Source organism: Lathyrus oleraceus, chromosome 5 (assembly GCF_024323335.1).
Source record: "Lathyrus oleraceus cultivar Zhongwan6 chromosome 5, CAAS_Psat_ZW6_1.0, whole genome shotgun sequence".
Taxonomy (NCBI): Eukaryota; Viridiplantae; Streptophyta; class Magnoliopsida; order Fabales; family Fabaceae; genus Lathyrus; species Lathyrus oleraceus.
In genome coordinates, this window is record NC_066583.1 from 634,469,470 (window position 1) to 634,495,352 (window position 25,883).

Sequence of the window (25,883 nt, forward strand, 5' to 3'; positions counted from 1 at the left end):
AAATTAAACCTGCATTCTCTTTGGTTTTTAAAATTGCACTAATCTCTCATAAGTTTACTAAAAGAGGTGTCATTATCATTTTAATAGACTTTTCATAAGATATTTTTAAAATTGAGGGGTGTAAGTATGATTTAAATAGACTTTAAGCAGACAAGTATAACTTCCCCTAATGTTTACAATGAGCTCATAAATACTTTTCATCCGGATTTTAGATTTGAAAATTTTATCCTATACCCCCAACAATTATCCTTTATTTTTTTAATTTATTTGATTTGATCAAAATATCTTTATATTATATCTATAAAAAAAATTTAAAATTACATAAAATGATTTATGGTCATTCGACAAATGTGATTTTAGGCAATAGTAAAATCGTGATCTAAATAAAATTATCTATTTTTAAAAAATCTTTCTACAAAGTTATTCAATCTGTATTACATGATATTTTCATTTTTGACAATAATTTTTATTCTACTTTTTGACAACGACACTCTCTATTATATCATTGCAATATGAAGAGATAAAAAATATCAAAAATTTATAATAAAATTATTTGATGAATAAAAGAAAAACTATCAAAATATAATGTTGGATAATTTTTATTAAGTTATCTGAAAACATATGTAGGTGAAAATAAATTATTATATGACTTTTTAGATATACAGTGTATGGTGTAGATTTAAAAAAAAATCAATTTCAAAAATAAAAATAAAAATAAATACAAATAATATAATTAAAATATTTTAAGAAAAATATAGGGATGACAGAATAATGGTTGGATATGGGGTAAGGTTTTCATTAGGATTCTGTACAAACATAGCATGCCCAAGCAATGACTAACCCAATTCTAAACGCATCTCACAGAAGTAAAGATGATTTTGAGAAATCAGTTTAGCATTTTTATAACCTTTGAATATTTAAATAAAAATATTTAAAAAGTTCCTTCATTTTGTTCTTTACTTCTTTTTAATGCATTGGAAGTCAATTTTGTGCCCGTCAAAACTCACATTTTTTTTAAAAAATCGTGAAATAAAGAAAAGTAAAAATAATTCCGTATTTTTTTTTAACTTCTAGAATTAAAAAATGTAAAAATATCCTTATTTTTAAACTAGGTATTTTTTTAACCAATAAATTTATTTTATTTATAAAAAAATAATCTTCGATATTCATTGTGTTTTATAACACTCAGCTGTTTTTTGATTCTTAAATTTATACATATTCTTTCTAGAACCTCCATTATCCTTGTTCGTCCACGGTCTTGGTCCCCTTTCGGATACAGACTGTTATCTTGAGTTCCTTACTCTACACTTACTCTCCTTTGAGAATGAGACAAAAGTGTATCGGTAATCTCATCAAGATTAATAGTGTTTTTCCCGCATATAAGAGTTGTCACCAAGTGATCATAAGAACATGGTAACGAGCATAATAATATAATTGCCTTATCTGTGTCACCAATCTTCTCTCCAAACCTCACTAGATTAGTTATTTTGTTGTTGAAGACATAAATATGTTGTTGCAAATCAAATCATTCATGCATCTTTAGACTCTATAATCGCTGCTTCGAGGATAATTTGTTCATTAGTGTGTTTGACATATATTGACTCTTCAATTTGTCTCAAACCTCCTTCAGAGTCGTCACATCCGGGATATGATACATCACCTCACCTGAAACATATAGATGAATCAATCCTTCAACTTTCTCGTTCATCTCTGTCCAATCGGTATTCTTCTATAAACTTTATTGAGCCAACAAATCCTTAACCCTCATTTGTCATTATCCAAAATTATTCGTCTCGTCGAACCTTGTTACTTCAAACTTTGCACCAGGATTAAGCGTCATCTGATACCAATTGTTAGAACAACGACTAGTATAAAAGATTAAAGATAAATGAAGTAAAAGACAATGGACACAATCGATCTTTGTTAATGCAATCCGGTTAATGGTGCATACCTCTACGACTATAAAGTAACTATTCTTCCTTTTATTTATGTCTTGGGATCCCCATTCTTTGTATAGACAAGTATGTTGTCAGTGTCAACAGAATTATTGGCAATAACTAGTTAATTATTGGAAATAATTTTGTTCATATTGCATATTTATTTAAAAAATTCATTCTCTTAATTAGCATAATTAGTTGTAAATGTACATATGACAGTTTAGCTAATTTAGTGGGTTGAAAGTCAACCTGACGACTTGTAACTATTGTATTTATATGAGAAATCAAAATGAAAAGAAATATAATTTTGTGACCAAATATTTTCTTAGTTAACATGGTATCAGCCTAGGTTAAAATTCAGGAATATAGTCTATTTTTTTTTACGATCTTGTTTCATTTTTATTAATGTTCTCGTTCTTCTCTTCTGTTTCTCGGTTATTTGTTTCTTAATCCATATTAACCTTTCATTCTTGCTCAATTCCTATTTCTATAGTTTCATGTCTACCGAAAAGCATGAAGCCCTCTTGGTTTGCCTTAATGGCAAAAACTACTCGGCTTGGGCATTCCATTTCCAAATATTCGTCACTTGAAAAAACTTGTGGGGTCATGTCGATGGCAACACTTCAGTCCCTGACAAAGACAAATATAAAGTTGCATATGCCAAATGGATAGTCAAATATGCTCAAGTCATATCATGGGTCCTAGGTTTTGTTGATCCCAATATTCTTCTGAATCTTCGACCTTACAAAACAGCAGCCACAATGTGGAATTATTTGAAGAAAGTCTACAATCATAACAATGCCGCTCAAAGATTCCAGCTTGAACACGACATAGCTCTCTTTAAACATGATAGTCTCTCCATATCTGAGTTTTACTCTCAATTCATGAATATGTGGGCTGAATACACCGATATAGTTTATGCATAATTGACTTTTGAAGGTCTAAGTTCTATATAAATTGTTCATGAAACTACTAAACGAGATCAATTTCTTATGAAATTTAGATATGAATTTGAAGACATTCGGTCCAATTTCATGCATAGAAACCCAGTACCATTATTGGATGAATATTTCAATGATATGTTACGTGAAGAACAACGTCTCCTTACGTAGTCCATCATTGAAGATAAAAAATCATTTACTGTTCTAGTGGCATATGTAGCACGAGGGAAATCAAGAAGTCATGACATAAGTGTTGTTCAATATTTATGTTGCAAAAAATTGGGACATTATACTTCAAACTGTCCAAAATAATTCTGCAACTATTGCAAAAAGACGGACATATTCTTAAGAAATGCCTAATAAGGTCTCCAAAGAGAAACGCCACAGCTTTTACAGCCGCGGTTGATTCATATATTCCTAACAATTCATCCAATCCAACAGTGATTCAACAAAATGCTTCTACTACTACTTCAACGGTGACCCCTGAAATGGTTCAACAAATGATCATTTCAGCATTCGTTGCTCGAGGATTCTCCAGTGAATCCTTTTCCTCTTGGTACTTTGATTCAAGAGCTTCCAACCACATGACCAACAATGCCCAATTTCTTACTAATAAAAAAAATATTTTGGAAATCTCAAGATACACACTGCTGATGGAAATCAATTTCCCATCACAACCAAGGATGATATTTCTTCACCTCTAACAAATATTTTTGTCTCTCCTGGTCTCACTAGTAATCGCATTTCAGTTAGTCAATTAGTCAAGAATAATTGTCAAGTACAATTCTCATAATATGGTTGTCTTGTGCATGACCAACAATCAGGGAAGATAATTGCGAAGGGGCCTAAAGTTGGATGTCTTTTCCCAATTCAATTCTCATTGCCTCAGAGTCTTCCTCTGTCTTTAATTTCGTGTAATTTTGCTAGTGTTGATTACCAAGTGTGGCATGAGCGTCTTAGACATCAAAACGCAAATGTACTTCATGACTTGCTAAAATATAGTTTTCTTGGAAATAAACACATTTCATCTCTTAATTCAGTTCATTATGATTGTATTTCTTGTATGCTTGGTAAAAGTAAAATTCTGCCTTTTCCAACACATCAGTCTAATGTAACACAACTTTTTGATATCATCCACAGTGATGTTTGGGGCGTGGAACCAGTTATTTCCCATGCTAATTACAAATATTTTGTAACTTTTATGCCACACTTTCATGGGTCTATTTTCTGCGATCAAAAGATGAAGTCTTTTCCACTTTCAAATTTTTTCATGCTTATGTTCAGACCCAATTTTCATCAAAAATAAAAACATTTCGCTCTAACAATTGAGGAGAATACATGTTACATTCATTTCAGGAATTTTTGCAATCCAATGGCATTATATCTCAAAGGTCACGCCCCTTAACTCCCCAACAAAATGGAGTAGCAGAAAGAAAAAACGGTCATTTGCTCGATGTTGTTTTCACACTTTTGTTGGAGTCTCATGTGCCTTCACGATTTTCCTATGAAGCCCTTTCAACCGTTGTCCATCTTATAAATAGAATGACATCTCCATCAATGGGTAATGAATCCCATTTCATTCGATTATATGGTTACCCACCAAATTACTCCACTCTTCGTATCTTTAGTTGTGTGTGTTATGTCCATCTTACTTCACAATAACACACCAAGATCACTGCACAATCAGTTGAATATGCTTTTCTCGAATATTCTCCTCATCAAAATGGGTTTCTATATTATGATCCTAAACTCGGTACTATTCGTGTATCTAGAAATGTCATTTTCCAAGAATTTTTTTTTTGCATCACATCATGACATCGTCTCTTCTCCATTTTCTATTTTGCCATTGTTTCTAACTCTCATTTAGGTCAACAATCTTCTAAACCTCTCTTGACCTGCAGAAGATGTAGTACTGCCATTCAAAATCAAACAGCGGATGGGCCCCCTCAAGATAATTCCTTGGTTGTCGGTCCAATAGAAGAAGAACCAGAACCATCTCCTCTATGGCGTAGCTCACTCGATAGAAAACCCCCAAAAAAGGTATATCAATTGCATGACAACATCATTATCTTCTATTCCTATTCCTTCATCTTATGAACATGCCATGGAGAATGATTGTTAGAAGAAATTTATTGAAACAAAACTTCTTGCTCTAGAAGAAAATGAAACTTGGGATATAATGTCATGTCCGTCATCTATTAAACCTTTAGGTAGTAAGTTTATGTTCTCCATAAAGCTGCATCTGGATGGATCCATAGATCAATACAAGGCTCGTTTAGTTGTGCTTGGAAATAAGCCAAAATATGGAGTAGACTATGATGAGACGTTTGCTCTGGTTTCCAAGATGACAATCGTACGCACTATTATTGCTATTGTTGTGTCACAAACTCGCCCATTACATCAAATGGATGTCAAAAACGCATTCATCCACGGTGATCTTCAGGAGGAAGTTTACATCAAAACTCTTAATGGTATGCCTACACATTCACCTAATACTGTTTGCAAACTAAAACGATCTTCATATGGATTGAAACAGACACCAAAAGTATGGTTTGACAAGTTTTGATCGACACTACTTGGTTTTGAATTCAATTAAAGTCAATATAATCCATCACTTTTCCTACAAAGGACTCCTAAAGGCATCATGGTGCTTCTTGTTTATGTGGATGACATTATCGTCGCTGGTTTAGATCAAGGTGTTATATTCAGAATTAAACACATGTTGCATTCAACTTTTCAAATGAAAGAGTTATGCCATCTCACTTACTTCTTGTGTTTAGAGGTTCACTATCATCATGAAGGTGTTTTTCTAAATCAATAAAAGTATATTCAAGACTTGGTCCAGCTATCTCGACTCACAAATTTCACCCATATAGACACTCCCATGGAAGTTAATATTAAATATATAAGAGATAAAGGTGACCTTCTTGATGATCCAACTCAATATCACAAACTGGTAGGATGTCTTATCTATGTAACTATCACTCGCCCAAATATTTCTTTTGATGTACACACAGTTAGTAAGTTCATGGAAGCTCCACAACATTTCCATCTTTTAGCAGTACAACGAATCATTAGATACATCCTTGGCACTTCAAAGTGTGGTCTATTTTTTCCTGTTGATTCATCAATCAAACTCTAAGCATATCGTGATGCCGATTGGGATGGGTGTCCAGACACAAGAAAATCTACTATTGGCTAGTGTATGTTCCTAGGAAATGCTCTTATTTCATGGAAATGTAAGAAACAAGATTCAATCAAAGTCATCCACTGAATCAGAATATCACGCAATGTCTTCTGCTTGTTCTGAAATAATATGGTTGTGTGGTCTTCTTATTGAGCTTGGATTATCCCAACAACAACCAACTCCATTATATGTTGATAGTACCAGTGCCATTCAGATTGCAGCAAATTCAGTTTACCATGAATGGACGAAACACATTGAGGTTAATTGTCACTCTATTCGGGAATCCTATGATAGAAAAGTCATCAATCTACCACATGTCTCAATATTTGTTCAAATAGCTGGCATTTTCACAGAAGCATTGACACGTCATGGACACAATTTTCTATTTGGCAAATTGATGCTCATAGATTTACCAGCATCAATTTGAGGAGGGGGTGTCAATAAAATTATTGACAATAATTATTTAATTAATTGAAATACACTGACAGTGTAAAAGGATTTTACACCGTCAATTAATTATAGACGTCGGATATTAAAAGAATTTTGACTTTTATTTTAAAAATCTATAAAATAATACAAACGGGTGATGGTGATGAATCGACGATGTAAAATTTTTACTCTGATAGTGTATAATAATTAATCTCTTATAATATTCATTCTCTTATTAGCATAATTAGTTATGATAGTTTAGTTAATTTAATGGGTTGAAAGTCAACCTAAGAGCTTATAACTATTGTATTTATATGAGAAATTAGAATGAAAAGAAACACAGTTTTGTGAACAAATTATTTCTTAGTTAACAGTAAAAAATTAACCACATTTTCTGAGTATAGGCCGAAACACTCCGTTCATCAAACTTTGAAAGGTAGACGACACATTCATAAGGTTGAACGACATGACTATAAACTCATATTACCCTTCGTGAGTCCGGAAAGTTGTTTCAGGAATATCGTCTTGCTTGACAAGAACTTATTGGTACCTTAATTTTAAATCCGTTTTGGAGAAATATCTAGCCCCATATATTTCATCTAGCAATTTTTCAACCATCGAAATTTGAAATTTATGGAGAATTGTTATCTTATCGAGAGAACAATAGTCAAAACACATTCTCCAATAGTTATTCTTTTTTTTACCAGGATAACATGGATGGAACATGAGCTGGTGCTATACCTAATGATTCTCGTTGCGAGCATTTCTTTCATTGTTTCTCAATTTTGTTCTTATGGTGGAGTGGGTTTCGGTTTGTTCGCACATTAAAATAGTTCCTTGACCTACATAAAGATTATGCTGTATTTCCGGTTTTGTTTTTCAATATTCAATGTACATACACTTTGACAACTTGCAATTTAACCAATTCAATTAGTGCCAATTGATCCCATAAATTAACATGGTAAAGTAAAATTTCTCAATGCTCATTTTATTCTGCTTTAGAGCACAAATATGATCTCCATCTGATGTTGTTTTGCAAAATGAGACTCAACATATTTAAACAGTAGTATACGTATACATATACATATATACATATACATATGGCACTCTCATTAGCAAAAAAATTCTAGAATTTGACTTTATATTTTCATCTGGTTTGGAAGTTGAGTGCCTTGATGCAGAAGGCAAATATAAAGGCGAAAAATACAGTGAAAGCAACCAAAACAGCAGCAACTGGTCCCATGAAATCTGATTTGAACCCATAATGATCTTCAATAAACTTATTAATCGGAGTTTCTCCGGTCTCTCCAGCCACGGTTATGCCTGTTGTCACATCTCTATATTGCGACACAATTAATCCATACACTGTCCACGCAACCGGACAAATCCAGTAGTACCAAACCCACCATTTCGGAATTTTCTGAAACGCGAAATTTCGTATAATAATTAATCATGTCAGCAAAAATAGCAAAAAGCTTAAATTCATTTAAGAAAACAATAGTACTTACTGGTCTTGGGATAAAGAAACCAGAAAAGAGATTGAAGAGTCCATAAAATGCTGCTCCAAAGATTGATGCTACTTGATGATTCGGTGTAATGGAAACTGTCATCATTCCATAATATGTGAAGTACAAGAAGGAGAAGAAGCTCACAAAGATGAACCATAACACTTTCTCCACTTTCCATTCAAACCCCACCATTGCATACACGATGAACGCGAAATATATAGTTTCAACAAACACATATGGTATTTCACAAACAACCTGCAAAAGAAACCACTATCACTATGTCAACATGTACCGAATTTCGATTATAGTTTTCAATGTAAAACTTGTTTTCTGACCTGAGCAATGGCGTAAGGTAACGCGGAATACATTCCAGCAGCTTTTTCTCTATAGAATACAGTTCTTTCAACGGCTACGACTGGTTGAACAGTTTGACAATTGTTGACACCAACGAAAAATACAGAACTGTATAATGCTCCTATAATCATGTTCAAATCAGCTGAACTATCCCTGTACAAAGATAACAAGATTCTTTTATATCGAGATCAAACTAAATGGTTGGAGAATGTTCGATTGTTTATACGAAACGAGTCTAAACCTTTTCTTGCCGGCTTTCCAAAACACTGACCCTACCATGAGAGATGCAGCCAAGGTAAAGAAGAATCTGACAAGATTGTAATCTGGACTTCTCCAGTATGTCAACCACTGCTTCCATAAACATGATTTAAATTGTCCCCAAGTCGATTCAGAAAACTGAGACGTGAAGTATAGATCTTTTGTTCCTGGAGGTGGTGTACTTAACTCGCTTACAATACCTTTGTTTCTCCTGCGCGTAACAAATGTGTGATTTGAACATCAAAATATCGACACTGACACCGTATGTGACATCAAAATGCATGCAAATCGAATTGAAAAGAAGGGTTTTCTATGAACTTACTGATGCAATGTTGATGTTTTGTAGTATTCCGCAAAGTCCATTCGAAGCCTAACTTCAGATGCTATTGAGCTTACCTCTAACATCCATGTAGCTGGATTGTACTTATCCTTAATTTTAGGGACCCCTTGAATTCCCTGTGATCAAAGAATGATATGTTTAACTTTTGTTACAATGATTGATCAGAAGAATATAATCGAACCGTTGTAAGTTTTTAGAACCTCGAAATATTCTATAATCTTGTGTGAATTCCTTCCTAATGGTCCTGAGTAGATTACTTGACCTCCTCTCTTCAACAAAAGCAACTGATGCACACACAAAAAAAAAGTTTAACTACTATAAGGCCATGAAAATAAAGTGTCATTTTGTAAGCATAAGTTTAATGATACCTCGTCGAAGGCTTCAAAGATATCGATACTAGGCTGGTGAATTGTGCAGACGACTGTTCTACCAGTATCGACAGTGTTTCTCACTGTCCTCATAACAATTGCTGCTGCTCTTGCGTCGAGACCTGAAGTAGGTTCATCCATGAAAATGATGGAAGGATTCGCAACTAGCTCAACGGCTATTGTTAGCCTTTTTCGTTGTTCGGTCGATAACCCTGTAACGCCCGGAAGCCCAACTATAGCATCTCTAAGATTATCCAGCTCCACCAAATTCATAACTTCATCCACAAATTTCTGCAAAGATAAAACAAAAATATCTAAGATCACAAATGATTGGGAGCATAAAAGAGAAAATATGCCTAGTCTCTTACCATTTTTTCGTCGTTATTTACTTCTCTAGGTAATCGAAGGAAAGCCGAGTAAATAACGGATTCTCTGACAGTAACTTGAGGCGAATGGATATCGGTTTGTTCACAGTAACCAGAAATTCTTGCAAATGTTTGTTGATTCTTCGGAAAGCCCGAGATTCTAACATCTCCTTGAATGTAACCACCTGTCTTTCTTCCAGCTAAAACATCCATCAAAGTTGTCTTTCCAGCTCCACTAACTCCCATTAAAGCAGTTAAAACTCCAGGCCTAAATGCACCAGTTACTTCTCTAAGCAATTGTAGTCTATTATATGTTACTCCTTGCTCTTTCATTTCCTGTTTGAAGTTACATTCGACGATTAATATTGTAAAGTCATATGAATAAAGTCTATGAGGATTGAGGATGATGTTCTTACTGCTGGCATGTCGACGAAGTAATTAACACTGTCGAAAGACATTGCAAGTGGTTGAAAAGGAAGAACCATTCCTCTCTTTGGTGCAATTCCAATGGCTGACTCGAGTTTCGAACTCGCATTACCTCTACTACCCATTCTCCGCATTGCCACTTCTCCTGAAAATGTAAAAACAATCTTCATTAGCCTAATGTGCCTGTCTTCGACTGCAATGCAGCTGCAATACATTTCTATTATTCAAGTTTAAGGTTTACATAGTACAACTCGTGTTTAAATACTCGCTTCGCTTGAGCGATTTGCCTACTTATCAGTAAACTACGAGCCATACTCGACAAACAAAAGTACAATTCTAGCTAAGCTTTTACGGTAAGGCCTATAGTTAAAGTTGCTTACTTGTGTCATTCCCTTTGTTGGACTCTTGTCTTACAAGTCTCGGTTCCTCCTTCGAATCTCCTCCGGTTTCCATTTCACTTGCTTCTTCTTCTGATATAATTGCTTGTTTCTTTCCAATAGCTAGTGAATCAAACAAAAAACAAAGCGAATCAAAAGCTTTTCTTGACACTTAAGTAACATATACTTAACATGTTGTAGAGAATGCGAGCTCTTACGGTTAAGGTACATAAGTGAAAGGGTGAACAGAACATTGTATAAAACAGTGAAACCAATAAGAGCTCCTACACCTATCCAGTACCAATTTTTATTACTATAAACATCAAAGATATTCAATGTGGCTACACCCAATGATGTTGATCCATCTGAAGACTGCAAAACACGAAAACTTCGAGTCAGAACTATAATTTTGGATTAAATATGTTTATAGTTCTCTAAAATACGATAGTACTCACCGGTTTGCTCCACCTTGGAGCAGACATTTCATTGACCGATAAAGCATTGAAAGCATATGACAATGGAGAAAGCCAATAGCCCCACACCCACCAATTTGGAATGTCACCTGTTAACACATTAAGGCTTAACCATATTAGTGACCATAACAAAAAATTACATAGAGTTAGTGCCTTAATTTGAGTTTGATTAATGATTAGTGACTCACGTTTAGGAAGAATGAAACCTCCAAGTAAGAAAACAAGAAGAAGCATGAGTGATCCACCAGTGTTGGCTATGATCATTGTCCTACAAACTCCAGATATCACCCTAAACATCCCAGCTGCCATTTGTTGAACAAGAAACACCAACAACAAATGCTTGAAGAACCTACAATGTTGTATTAGTATTAGGAATACATCAAACAACATTCATGTTATATAATATCATAGTGGCGTTACTGACACGATCCACTGAGATTCAGCACTTGCAGTTTTGATTCCTATATAAATGAATAAACAATATATATGTGACAATAGTCGGTAATCGAGGTTACCTTGAGGCTTCGGGTGCGAGTCCAATGGTGTTATATGTAATAAGAACCCAAACAGTAGCCTCGAAAAGTGTAATAGGGATTCTCAGAACAAAATTGGGGAGAGTGTAAGTCCATGGAGGATGAAAAAGATGGTCTCTATGTTTATAGAACACAGGAAGCCTAGCAATTGTGAGTGGACACTCAGAAAAACCATTAAACATGTTCATAGTTATAGTAAACAAAATAGCACCAATATAAACAGCTGCATCATCCTCATTCCTTCTATGCATTTCACTTCTCAAAAAAACAGTTCCACATATAACAGCCATAATGCATATTTGAACTGTCTTGAATATGTAAATAAAAGAGTTTCTCTTTATCAAAAGCCATTCTTTGTCCCAACATGCTTTCAAAAGTCCAATTGTAGGAACTGTATATTTCTTGAAAACAAGAGCTGCTCTATGTCCTGTCGATTTATCAAACTTTATAGATACTTCACTCATAAGGTGCATTCCAACGTGGAAATTCTTGAATCTGTTTGCGAATTCGGTAACTGTAATATAACGGTATGGTGTGCTTCTGTTTGACCAATATTGTTGTTGATCTTTCCTTGAAGTAACCTCTTGCAAGAAATCTGCAGTTCCTTTTCTTTCAGGACATTTGAAGCCGCATGATTCGAAGAATTCAAGAACATGTTCACGGGGGCCTTGGTATACTATCTGACCCTCAGATATTAAGACAATGTCATCAAAGAGATCGAAAGTCTCAGGAGCTGGTTGAAGTAAGGACATGAATATGGTTGCTTCAGTGAGGTGTACAATTTGTTGGAAACATTTTACTATTTGGTATGTTGTAGAACTATCAAGACCAGTTGATATTTCATCCATAAATAGTGTTTTTGTTGGTCCAACAATCATCTCACCTGTATCAAATCCAAACCCATGTCATTTTTTAAAATAAATTCAGCAAAAATATGTTAATATAATAATAGCTATAGATAAGATGATGGAAGTTAAAGAGTGATATTATTCTATTTCTAACCTATAAAGTATTGTGGGAAGTTGAAAGGGAGAAAGTTATAGAAGAAATGTGAGTGAAGCAAAGTCATTGACTCACTTAAAATAACAAATTTAATCATTTAGAATGGAGGAGTCAAAGTTCATTGTGGAGTAATTGACGTGTTTCAACAAAATTATAGATGACTTGAAAATATTGAGATGAAACTCGATGATGAGAATAAGACTCAACTCTCGTTGAGTTTATCACCAAGATCTTTTAAACATTTCAACAATACTCTTCTTTATAGTAAAGAAGACATCATTACCTTAGATGAGGTCTGATCGGCTATTAAAATTAAAGAATCGACCAAGTTTAAGGAAATGAAGATTGATAATAATGATGAAGGCTTCATATGTTTTAAGGGGGGAAATTAGAGTAGATGAAATCATAAGGAAAATAAATCTAAGTCAAGGTCCATGTCAAAGAGTGTTTGGTATAAGTGCTTCAATTGTCACAAGATCGACCCGTTCAAAAATGATTGTCCACACAAGTGTGGTAATAGGGTTTCGTTCACATTGTGGTTGCCTTAGATGAGGATTATGAAAGTGCTTATGTCCTAGTGATGACTAATTAGAAAATTGAAAAGAATAGGATCATGAATTATAGACGCTCTTATAACGTGATTTTGCTCTTATAGCATGTTTTTGGTGGAATGAATACTTTGAAACCTTGAAATTGAAATAATATGGAGTTTGTTCGACTCAAGAAATGATAAATCTTGTAAGGTCCAAGGTTTGAATTCTATTTTTCTAAAGATGTTTGATAACCATGAAATTATTTAATTCGATTTAAGGCATATTCTTGAACTTACAACAAATTTAATATTTAAAAGAATGTTTGATGGACTGTCTTATTATACTATATTGAACATGACATTCAAAGGTTTTTGCGAGGTTCATGATTCTTGCTAAGGGGTTCATGATGTGTGTTTTGTAAATTTTAGATGTTTCCATAGTTACTGATCATGCATCATTATCTAGTCAAGAATTATATGATAAAGTCTATTTAGGGTCATTAAGGTTCGAACATATTAGTAAAAAAAAATAGTTAAGCTAGTTAAACAAGGTTTTTTATGGGGATAAACTAGAATTATATGATAAATTCCTACTAGAAAACAACATATAGTTAAGTTTTGGGGTGTCACGCGTAATTTTGTTGATCTTTTATGTACATTTATTCACATCTTTAAGGTTCGGAAATAGTAACTATTCATGGAGTATTTCCTATTTTCTCACCTTCGATTGATGATTTCTATAAAAAAAATGTGGGTTCACATTTTAAAAAAAAGAGCTTTGAAAAGTTTAATAAAATAATCGGGTGAAAAATCGAATAAGAACCGACTTGAAAATTAAGGACCAACAATGGCATGAAGTTTGTTTTATAGTAGTTTAATTTTTTTACATGAAACAGTGTATAAAAAGACATATCAATCATACATCGCAACAAAATGTTCTTGTATAACTATTGAATATCACCATTTTTGAGTATGTCAGATACATATTATTGAGAGTTTGATTGACTAAAAGTTAATAGAGTAAATTTATGAGTATATCAACTTATTTGATCAACATGTGTCCAACAACAAGATTTGACCTCAAGACAATGATGAAGGTATGGAGTGGGAGAACAAAAAATACTAAAATTCAAAGACTTTTAGAGCTTTGGCATGTTCACATATCTAGCATGAAAATTTTGATGCTAGAGCTGTGAAAAGTGTCTTCGTTAGTTATCTAGAGAGTGTGAAGGGTTATAAATTGCGGGAGATGGAACTTGGAGGGTGATAAAGACTTATGATAAACAAGATGTTACTTTAGTAGTCTATAAATAGACTAGTTCTATCAGATTGTTGGGAGAGGTTAATTGTTTATACTCACTTGTAATCTTTGAACCCTAATTGAGAAAGAAAATAGTAAAACAATTTTAACCAATTCTGATTTTCTTCTTCTTCCCTCTTCTCTCTCATTTGTAAAACCTAATAGGGTTTCTTGTGTTTGTTCAAGAAATTCAATTTTTATCTCATATTTTGGTTTGTTCTTGACGACATTAATTTATAACAAGTTGGTGCGGTGAGCATGGAGAAAAAGATGTCGTTAACAAAGTATGATATTGATAAGTTCACTAGTGTGAATGATTTCGATTTGTGGCGCTTGAAGGTGCAAGTCCTACTAATTCAACAGGGTTTGTTAGAAGCGTTGAAAGGATCACATAAGACGGATGTTGCCCTATCGGAGAAGGAGAAGACGACGATGGTAGAGAAAGCCCACAACGTCATTGTATTAAGCCTTGGTGATAAAGTTCTTCAGCAGATTTCGAAGGAGACAATTGCAACTGGTGTATGGGTGAAACTCGAAGGTTTGTACATGACAAAGTCTTTGGCCAATTGTATCTACATGAAGCAAGCTTTGTTTTCGTTCAAGATGAGTGAAGACAACGTCTTGGCTGAGCAGCTGGATACGTTCAACAAGTTGATTCTTGATCTCGAGAATATCGAGGTCAAGATTGATCATGAAGATCAAGAATTATTGTTGTTGTGTGCTTTACCTAACTCTCATGCTCACTTCAAAGAAATTCTTTTGTATGGAAGAGATTTGTCGTCCTTTGAAGGTGTTCAATCTGCCTTGTACTCTAAGGACTTGAACGAACGAAAGGAGCACAAACCATCGACAGTTGCTGAAGGTTTGTCCATTAAGGGGAAATTCTTGAAGAAATATGGTAGGTTTGAGAAGAAAAAGGGTAAAGTTCTACAAAATTCCTATGGTGGTAATGCTCTTGCTATTAAGTGTTATCATTGTAAGAAGGGGGTCATACAAGAAAAGTATGTCTTGGTCGACTGAATAATCATGGTGGAAAGGATAATGGTAATGCAACCATTGTGCAAGATGGCTATGAATCATTGATGACATGGTGGTTTCAAGCAGTGACTCTAGCAAGGAGTGGATTATGGATTCAGGGTGTACTTGGCACATGACTCCTAACAAGGACGTATTTGAGGAATTATGCAATCAAGATGGTGGATCAATGTTGCTGGGAAACAACAAAGCCTGCAAGATTACAGGAATTGGATCTGTAAGATTCAAGCTCCATGATGAGTCAATACTATTGAATGAGGTTAGGTATGTACCTGATCTTAAGAGAAATTTGATTTCTCTTAGCGAATTCAACAAGAAAGGGTATGTTTTCAAAAGAGAGAAAAGTGTCCTAAGGGTAATGAATGGGTCGAAGGAAGTCTTGAGAGGCGTGAAGAAACAAGGCTTGTGTACCCTTGAAGATGAGGTTGTAAATGGTTCAGCAGGTGTGGTATCCATAAAACCTGTGCCAAAAACTGAGTTATGGCACAAGCGACTTGACCATGTCAGTGAAAGAGGCATGCTCTAATTGTCGAAACAAAATATGTTGTGTGGAGACAAGGTCGAAAAAACTAGAGTTTTGTGAACCTTGTGTATTTGGTAAATCATGTAGGGTGAAGTTTAACAAAGGTAAACAAAGAACACATGGATCCCTAGATTATATTCATGTTGATCTTTGGGGGCCTGCAAGGAATCCTTCACACTTAGGTGAAAAGTATTACCTATCCACAGATGATGATTACTCTGTAGAAAGTTATGGGTATTCATTCAGAAAGCTAAGGGTGAAACTTTTGAAAATTTCAAAAGTTGAAAGACCCTGGTCGAAAACCAAACAGACAGGAAGGTCAAGAGGTTAAGGACCGATAACGCTCTTGAATTTTACAATAAGGTGTTCAACAGCTATTGTATTGCATCTGGTATTGCAAGACACAAAACTACTGCATGTAATCCTTAACAAAATGGTTTGGATGAAAGGTTTAATTAAACCATTATTGAAAGGGTCAGATGCATGTTGGTTAATGCTGGATTGAAGAAGGTGTTCTGGGCTGAGGTTGTTGCAAATGCAGCATACCTGATAATTAGGTGTCATTCGACTGCTTTGGGGATGAAGACACCTGAAGAAGTTTGGTCGAAACATCCACCTGATCTCGATAAACTTAGATTATTTGGATGTTTAGCCTATGCTCACATTAGGCAAGACAAGGTCGAACCTAGAGCTCTGAGATGTATGGTTTTTGGATACCCTGAAGGAGTCAAAGCTTATAGATTGTGGTGCCTAGAGCCAAGTCACAAAAGGTGTATCACAAGTCGAGATGTAGTTTTCAATGAAGCTGAAATGACGTTCAAGAAAACTGATGACGTTGGTCGAAGTACCACGATCTTTGAAGAAGAGCTAGAATAAGAAGAGATTCCTATTGAGGTAGAGCATATTAAAGTTGAATTGCATAACTCAGATGAAGTCAAAGAAGAAGAAAAAGTTGTTGTCGAAGACGAGGACACTAATAATGACTACCTGTTGGCAAGGGACAGATCGAGAAGAGTCATCAAGTCACCTCAAAGACTTGGTTATGCAAATCTCATAGTGTTCGCCTTAATCTCTACAAGGAAGTTGTGAGGAGTCGAAACAAGACTGAATGGCTGATAGTCATGGATGATGAGATGAGATCTCTTCATGATAATAACACTTAGGAGCTGATCGAGAAACCTGCAGGGGCCAAGTTAGTTAGTTGTAAATGGATATTCAAGGTTAAGGAAGGAATCAGATGCGTGATGTCGAAGAGATTTAAGACAAGGTTGGTTGCTAGGGGGTTCACTTAGAAAGAATATTCCAACTTCAATGATGCGTTCTCACCTGTTGTAAAGCATAGATCCATTCGAATGTTGCTTCCTATGGTGGCGAAGTTCAACCTAGAACTTGAACAGATGGATGTGAAGACTGCCTTCCTGTATGGTGATCTAGATGAAACTGTCCTGATGAGGCAACTTGAAGGGTATGCATAAAAGGGAAAGGAAGATTATGTGTGCAAGCTGAATAGGTCGTTATATGGCCTGAAACAATCTCCTTGACAATGGAATAAGAGATTCGATAAGTCCATGGCATACATAGGTTTCACTAGGAGCCAGTTCTACCAATGTATTTACTTCAGATTTTGACATGGAAATTCACTTGTTATTTTGTTGCTTTATGTGGATGACATCCTCATAGCAAGCAACAATGTCGAAGATTTTTCGAAGGTAAAGGTTGAACTCGATAAGGAGTTTGACATGAAGGATATGGGAGTTGCCTTCAAGATTCTTCGGATTGACATCCGAAGAGATAAAAAGTAGTCGGGATTATGCTTATCTCAAGAGACATACCGGAAGAATATTCTCGACAAGTTTGATATGTCAAATTCAAAGTTTGTTGTAACAATGACTAATCCTTAGTTCAAGGTGAGTTCGACTCAAAGTCCTAGTACTGAAGTCGAAAGAGCCTATATGAATAGCATTCCATATGCTAGTATAATAGGTTCTTTGATGTATGTTATGGCCTATACGAGGTCAGACATAGTGTACAAAGTGAGCCTTATAAGCAAGTATATGGTCAATCCTAAAAAGACGCACTGACAAGCATTAAAGAGGATTCTAAGGTACATAAATGGGTCTCTAAATAGAGTACTCTAAGGTACATAAATTGATCTCAAGAGCCTATAAGTACTTTGTTCAGAGACTCATTTATGGTGGAGCCTTTGGTGATGACAACAAAGTCGGAATTAAAGGATTTGTCGACTCTGATTATGCAGGTTATATGGATTCCAGAAAATTTATTTTTAGATATATGTTCACTATGTTTGAACAATTAATTGAAAAATGACACTTCAAAAGATTGTTGTCTTATCAACTGAAGTATAATATATTATCCCTCCTACACTTTTTTTTCTTCTCTAAATTGTAAGGAGAAAAATGAAGAAGAAATAAATGTGTTATTTTTTGAACTACCCTTATTATTTTGTTGGGCACAAAGCTTCACTTTACCTTTTTTATTTTATTTTATAAACTTTGTGTTTTATTTTAAAATTCTACTTCACAATTTTATAGAATGGTTGGGTACAAAACTTCACTTTTCATTTTTTACTATAAACCGTGAAGGAGAGCACGTTTTTTATTTTATAATTCTTAGCTTCAATTTTACGTTTTTTTTATAAACTTTGTGTTTTATTTTACAATTTTACTTATAAAAATAATAAATAAACCAATTAATTATTAATTTTATAATGCTATTATTTTAATCATATTTTCTTGTTTTTGTTATATATATTCTATTAAAAATGTGCAGGCAAAATAATTAGTTAATTTAATTTAAATTAAAAAATTAATTTAATTTTATTGAAAATGTTGTTTGTTGTAAGGACATAATATATCGTTTTAAAATATGAAACATTTTTGTATTTTTTTTCTCTTAAACCAATCAATATTTTAAATCTATCATTTCACACTGTTTTTTTCTTATACTTTCTCTTATTTATTTCTCTCTTCACAACTTATCATCGAATAGAAAGAAAGAATATTAGAAATTAAGAACTATTCTTAAAGAATATGAGAGTCCAATTTTTTTTTAAATTATAACTCCAAAAACAACATATTCATAAGGATTTGGATTTTTTTTTCATTTCTCTTCTTCTCTATCTCTTAATTTCACACTCTTTTAAAAAAATAGAGAGTATAATTGTGTGATGAGTTGGCATTGTGGCTTACTTCATGCAGACCTAGACCGAAGACGATACAAATCGTTAGTGGAATCTATCACCGGAAGAAGGAGTCCCTTAGATATTAAATCGATATATTAACGAAGATAGTTGTTGAATTATGAGGAGAAAATGATGGATTAAATTGATAGATCTTTGAAGTTTTGAGGCTAGAATGTATGTTTTGGAAAAAAAAAACCTTGAATTTTGTGGGAAGCATAAATGACCTCCTCACTCAAACCCATCCGAACATTACAAGGAGAATTCGTTGGCGGAAAATATTGAAAGAGATAAGACCTCATGAAGTGTTAGACTTGAGAAACAAGAGGATAACAAGCATCATAAGTACAGAGATAGAGATAGACACAATGGGATTGCATGCTAGTTTTTATTTATACAACCTATTGAACAATTTAAGAGAAATAATTCTAAAAGAATGTAAAAATACAAAGTTCAAGAAGGTAGGATTAAAGTACCCTCATTCTATGAAAGAGTCATCACAAACTAACAATTCTAAATTTTGCATATTCAACGAGAGGCAGAGGCATAACACTAATGAGTGTTTTAATTTGAAGGATGTGATCGAGTTATTGATTAAAAATAACTCCAAATTAAAGATAATAACAAGAAACGTAAAAAAAAAATCACTCTGAAAAGAAATAAAAAAAAAGAGAGAAGAATATAATAAATTTTGTTCATAATGAATTCTAGAATAACTCTCAAATCTACTATTCTTGATTTAGTGTGACGGTTGATGATTATCCAATAAATATAATAAATATTAATCAAAATAAGTAAACAAAATTAATATATTTGATTATTTGTTATTCTTCTTCCTTTATCTTATGTTTTAGTTTATTGTGTGATTTGTTGTTGGTTCTCATTATTATTTTTCCTACTACTGTACTATTTTATTCTTGTTGGTTTGAACAAGTTTTCAAATCTCCAACCAATTGCAATTTATAATATATAGTTCTGTTTGACTAAGTAAACTACTAGTATGGACTAGTATTATTCATGTCACTTTTCACAAAATAATATGTTGGTCATGTCATGAGTGCATCAACTTGCTTTGTTGCAATCTTATTATCTCACTTAATCTATGTAAGTATATTTCTTTATTAAAAAATGTTTTTTCTTCTTTTCTTTTCTTTTATTATTGTAAAATAAAAACATTAATATTCTAGCATATTTAATATTCTTACCTGTGGTTACTCTCTTTTTCTGACCACCAGATATGCCTCTTTGCATTTCATCCCCCACAATAGTATCTTTGCATATATCAAGCCCCAATATCTGTTTCTCACAACAAAACAAAAATATTTCAATTTTTATACTAACATAGTAATAATTTAATCTTAAAGTCTAACTTGCTCCAACTCAATTAAATTAATAAGGTATTATTGGCATAATCATAGATATTCCACCTAGAGTTTTCTAGCTGGGCCCACATTAACCCTCCCATGTACCCTATAGTGTTTGGATCAAGTGGTGCTATTTGCTCTTGATTAAGCTTAATTAAATTATTTTTCTAATTAAAAAATAGCTTAGTCTTGATTCCTAGAACGTGGTTTGGACTTTTAAAAAAGTAGAGAAAAAATTACTACTTACTTTGAGAGTATAGTCAGTAATAAGACTGCTTTCTGTTCCTTCCATTGCAGTAGCCTACAAATTCCATAATCATAATTATTGATTGTTTTATTATTATAATATTGAGATTACATAATTAATTAATCATATACATACTTTCATAAATAGGTCTAACTCTGCCTCTGGAAATATGCCTGCATCTTTTTCCCTTCTAGCAAGCTCAGTTAATAGATCTGCATAAACATTATTTGTTATGTCTGTATCAATATTCTAATACATTATATAATATTTCACATGATAATATAATGAAGATTAATTGTCGATTAATTTAATACCGTATCGTGTTCCAACTCCTTGACATCTAGCCGAGAAATCCAGTGTTTCTTTTACGGTCATTTCTCCCAAATGTACATCATTTTGACTAATATAAGCTGAAGTTTTTCTAGGGACGAATTCATTAAATTTGTAACCATTGTAAGAGATTTCTCCGTCTACCTGTTTCATATAAATTAAATAACACATATAAATATTTATATCAATTTTAAATATGATACTAATACTGATTATATGTATTAGATATTAAAAAGTTTTATGTATCGCGAATATTAATTTAAATTTTTGTTATAATTAAATACTAATTAAGAAAAATAAGATTAAATTAGGTTGGAGTTTGGAGGTTAATTACCCTCAAGTCCTTGTCCAATTTTCCAGCCAAAGCTAGCAATAGGGTAGTTTTCCCTGATGAAGGGGGGCCTAGTAAAAGGGTCATCCTGCAAAGAAATAAATTTTATCAATAAAAAGTTTCATTTACTAAGTTAGTTTGAAATGTAGTGATGAAATAAGGTACCTAGAAGGTTTAATAATGCCAGAGACATTTTTAAGAATAGTGAGTTTTGTTGTCTTTGTAGCACTAATACCAAAAATGCGAAGAGATGATTCAAGCATGTTTAATGCAACATTTGGTAAAGTTGGTAGAGCTCTGCTTCCAACATAAGAATCAGCTTCAATACTCACATTTTCAAACCTCACTTCTACTGTTGGGAGTTTGATACCAACCCTGCAATAATTAATACCAACTTTTCATCATTTTCATTTAATTAACTTTACCAAATTTCTTATCATTTTAATTCAATAAAGTTTAGGCCAGCAGATAGATTTTCTGGTGTAACAATGATTCAATAAAGTGGAATTTGATTAGGATTTTTCCATCGGTATGATTGAAGACAGGAGATTTTACGGTAGAATAAACAACAGTTAAAATAGCTTTAACCAAAGTACTAGTATTAAATATGATAAATTGTGTTCCAATAATAAATATGTTTTCATATCATTATTTTAATATCTTAAACTTAGAGACAGTTGATAGTTGATCATGTACATAGAGTCCACCACTCCATAATAATATTGTGTTTTTTTAGATTAATGAATATAATTTTTTAAAATATATATTAAATTTAATAAACCTAATATTTTTTAAAAAAATTATTAACTTTTTAGTCATTCAAAATTAAACGACAAAATTAATTGAACAATAGTAACTCAAAAATTTGGATCATTTCATTTGAGTGTAATTAATTTTATATAACAAATAAAATATGTATAATTTTATGAAATTGTTCTTAATTAATAATATAAAAAAACTAAATAAAAATAATTAGAAAAAATTAAGAGTAATAGATATTAATATATAATAATAAAAATTCAGAAATCGCAGTTTTTCTAAGTTAGTAGGTATCCTCATTCATATTAAATTTATAACTCTAATACATATTTATTGTTATTGGAGTTTGATATTTTCAATCTAATAATATCAGTTTTGATTATTATTTAAATTTTTTAATATAAAGAAAATAATACATAGATAATATAAAATATTTTTATAAATCAATAATAATTATATATTCCACTATATTTATATTTTGATTTTTTTTTATAACATGACACCCTCTCAAGTAGTGTATATCCATTAAACATTTTCAATATTGTGTTTGTTTACAAGTAAGGACAAAAACAGGTAATTAATTAATAAAAAAACAAAAACAGTCAATTCTTGGATAAAGATTTTAGATTCTTTCACATACTATAATTCAATATTCATTATTATAATCAAATGCCAATTATCTTGCCGCTCAAAAGTCAAATATGTGCAGAAATTACTCTTCACTTTTTAAACAAATCAAAACCTAAATTATATTCCAAGAAACCAAACAATTATTCTTCAAATGGTTGATATGTAATAAAACCAAAGAAATAAAAATAATATATGAAACAAAAACTCACTTGTCAATTCTGTTTCTGAATTTCTGCAAATACTTTTCATTATCTTGTTCAGCAACCTTAAATATTTTATCAATAAACTGTTGTCTTTCATTCCCATCCAACTTCCTAACATCAACTTCCTTATGTTGCACTTTGTTTGGATGATGATCATCATCACCACCAAGATATTCTTCAGCATACGTTTCAAGAATACTTGTCCTCAACCTATCATAAGTAGGTAATTTCTCTATTGCAGCCCATTTAAGTGCTTCTTCATCTTCATCAACATTTGAAGTTCTTCTTGAATATCCTCCACTTGCAAACACTCCCTCCATTCTCCAACTTGACCTACTTAAACTCCTACTTATGCTTCTACTTAAATTCCCATCCATTTTTTCCAACTATGTTTCTTCAATGTAAATAAGATAGGTTACTAATTTATAAATGAAAGGAGATGAAGGATCAAAGTGCAATTATGTAAATATACTTACTTGAATGTCAAGGAGTTTCTTTTTTGGATTAAGAGAAGAAAGCACCTAACTTAAAACTATTTGTTTTGATAGAGAAAGGTTTGAAACTAGAGGATTGTGTATGGGCTTCTAACATTTTTCATGTGTTTTCTCTTTTTGTGTTTTCTACTCATTAATGAAAGTTTGAAAATGGTACAAGTGTTGTTCTATATATGAAGAAAAGGTTATAAATATTATTTATATATATAGTATGATGTATATGAAAATGACATATGGTGTGATACCTGGCTTCCAGCATTGTCGTAACTCTTAATCCTTTATTTAAATAATAAACTTAATGGATGTTAATTAAACTTGTAATGTTAAGAGATTAGAGATAATTTATGATATAAAATTGAATGTTATTCAATTAAAATTTTATTAATTTTTTTATGTTATTAGTATAATTTTATAGTATTAAAATATAATTGTAATTTGACAGAATATACGGTATTGCTTAATTAATATTATAAAATAATAAAAATATTATATATTATTTATTTATTTTTAAAGGTGAATTCTAACTATTAAATTATTGAAAAAAATTATTTTAAATTGTTAATATATATTATTTTTCTGTAATTTTATTTAAATATTTAAAAATTGACAGGGTGTTTTATAGTATATAAATACAGATTATAAAATAAAACATAGTATTTATAAACAGTGTAAAAATGCTTGTTGGACAGAGAAATATTGTGCACGAAATATTATTTTAATTAAACTATCATTCTGTTTAAGGTGACTTTTTGTAATAGAATCTTTTAAACAAAATACACCTTGTTGTAAAATTTTAATTATATAAATAAGTTATTTTCTGAATTCCTTTTGGCCTAAAGTCGGTACATCAGTCATGTTAATGACCGCTTGAAGTGAGATCTAGAAACTATTAACTTTTGATGAATTAATTGTGTAAATGTCTCAATATTTAGACTTCTAGAATAATTTCAATATTTCATTTGTAAAAGTATTTAAAATTATAGTATTAACTAAATTAGACTGCTTATTCAAAGTTGGTTCATAAGATCTATTGTCACTCTAAAGAGTCTCAAAGTCCAACTTACTTAAATTTGTAGTAATAAAAAGAGTTAAATATATTTTTGGTCTTTCTAAAAAAAAATTTTTTAAATAGTTCTCTTAAAAATTTTAATTTTAATTTTTGATCTTTTATGTCAAAATCGTCGTTAATTCAATAGCTAAATAAAAAATCATCATTAAGTTGTAAAAACCAAAAGTTAAAATTAAAACTTTTAGGAGGATCATTATTTGAAGGAAAATTTTAAATAGACTAAAAGTTAAATATGAGATATTTAGAAGAACCAAAAACATATTTAATCTATAAAAAAATTGAACGGATTGCGAGGGTCTTTTAAAATTGAAGACTATTAACTTATTCAATTGGATGTGCATTAATTGTTAATATATTAAAAGCATTCATGTTATGTTTGTAGTGACACTAAAAATCAATAACGTGGAGTATAGTTGTTCCTACCCGGTGAAATTCTAATGGATAATCTAATGAAAATGATCTTGTTTGATTTTGGTCTTGATTAATGACCTGATTAAAAAAGATGATCCAAGAAGTCAGAAGGGCCTAAGAGAAAGATATTTGTGTCAAAAAGGACGTCAAAAACGTCAAGAGATAAACATATGCAATTCAGCAAAAGATTTTATGATCTAGTAGACAGGGTTGGACCTGCCATGGAGAAAATCCAATTCGAGCTAATAGGGGAGAAAATAATGATCTTCATATGATATAACAAAGCATATTTTGCCACCTAGCAATATGAACGGTCTAGATGAAGACCAAAAAGCAAGAAATTATAGAATAACTCATATAAAATAGGTTGTTACAAACATCAAATAAGGTACACACAAAACATCCATTTACAACTTATAACTTTCATCTCTGACAATCACTAACTTGGGCGTCAAAGCATGTGTAGGTATCAAATCCTCTTCTCTTCACATAATGGCCTAAAGGTGAATCAGAGGTTGTTTTTCCAAATATTAAATACTCTGTTATTCTGTGAAGAGGCTTCCTAACAGGAAGGAACATTAATGTTGTACGTGGAAAACAAGATATAACGTTTCAAACACCTCATAAAAAATACTCAAGAATGGAGCATAGAGGAAGAATACCAGCTCATAACCTCAATTATTCATGATCCATATAAAGTACTGTTGTGAGGGCAAACCCAAATCAAAAGGAGGGTCTTATTGCTTCATCTTCCGACATTGAGAGTCGTATCTAATGACCTACAAGATTCAAGACCCCCGTGATGTGAATAAGACTTTTTCTTGTCCTTGGTTATAGTTTTAATGAAGACAAACGCATTAATAAAAAGAAGTCAAAGCTTGAAGACTAGAGCAATCAAGTTCAAATGATCATAAGCTTTGGAAAGTCAATGGAAGAATCAAGATGGTTAAGTATTCTT

General features: G+C 32.3%; 1 protein-coding gene across 1 annotated transcript; it reads right to left on the reverse strand.

Moving 5' to 3' along the window:
- Window positions 1–7,472: 7,472 nt before the first annotated feature.
- Window positions 7,473–23,581, reverse strand: LOC127087428 (ABC transporter G family member 35). Its single transcript, XM_051028322.1, has 22 exons — window positions 23,428–23,581; window positions 22,958–23,345; window positions 21,525–21,734; window positions 21,363–21,447; window positions 21,013–21,172; window positions 20,834–20,910; window positions 20,699–20,752; window positions 20,293–20,383; window positions 11,479–12,379; window positions 11,152–11,312; window positions 10,946–11,052; window positions 10,709–10,862; window positions 10,494–10,613; window positions 10,104–10,258; window positions 9,691–10,023; window positions 9,323–9,613; window positions 9,155–9,238; window positions 8,937–9,070; window positions 8,598–8,825; window positions 8,338–8,509; window positions 8,003–8,257; window positions 7,473–7,914 (listed from the first exon to the last, which is right to left on the reverse strand). The coding sequence occupies exons 2-22, from the start codon at window positions 23,326–23,328 to the stop codon at window positions 7,642–7,644; spliced, it is 4,416 nt and encodes a 1,471-aa protein (XP_050884279.1). The 5' UTR covers window positions 23,329–23,345; window positions 23,428–23,581; the 3' UTR covers window positions 7,473–7,641.
- Between the last annotated feature and the right edge of the window lie 2,302 nt (window positions 23,582–25,883).

Bases quoted from the DNA above. Each gene is read 5' to 3' on its own strand.
- LOC127087428 (XM_051028322.1), bottom strand. From the start codon at position 23,328: ATGGATGGGAATTTAAGTAGAAGCATAAGTAGGAGTTTAAGTAGGTCA. The intron at 12,380-20,292 runs GTAAGAATATTA...GATTTGATACAG, and splicing joins GAAAAAGAGAGTAACCACAG to GTGAGATGATTGTTGGACCA. The intron at 9,071-9,154 runs GTTCTAAAAACT...CTTTGATCACAG, and splicing joins AGATTATAGAATATTTCGAG to GGAATTCAAGGGGTCCCTAA.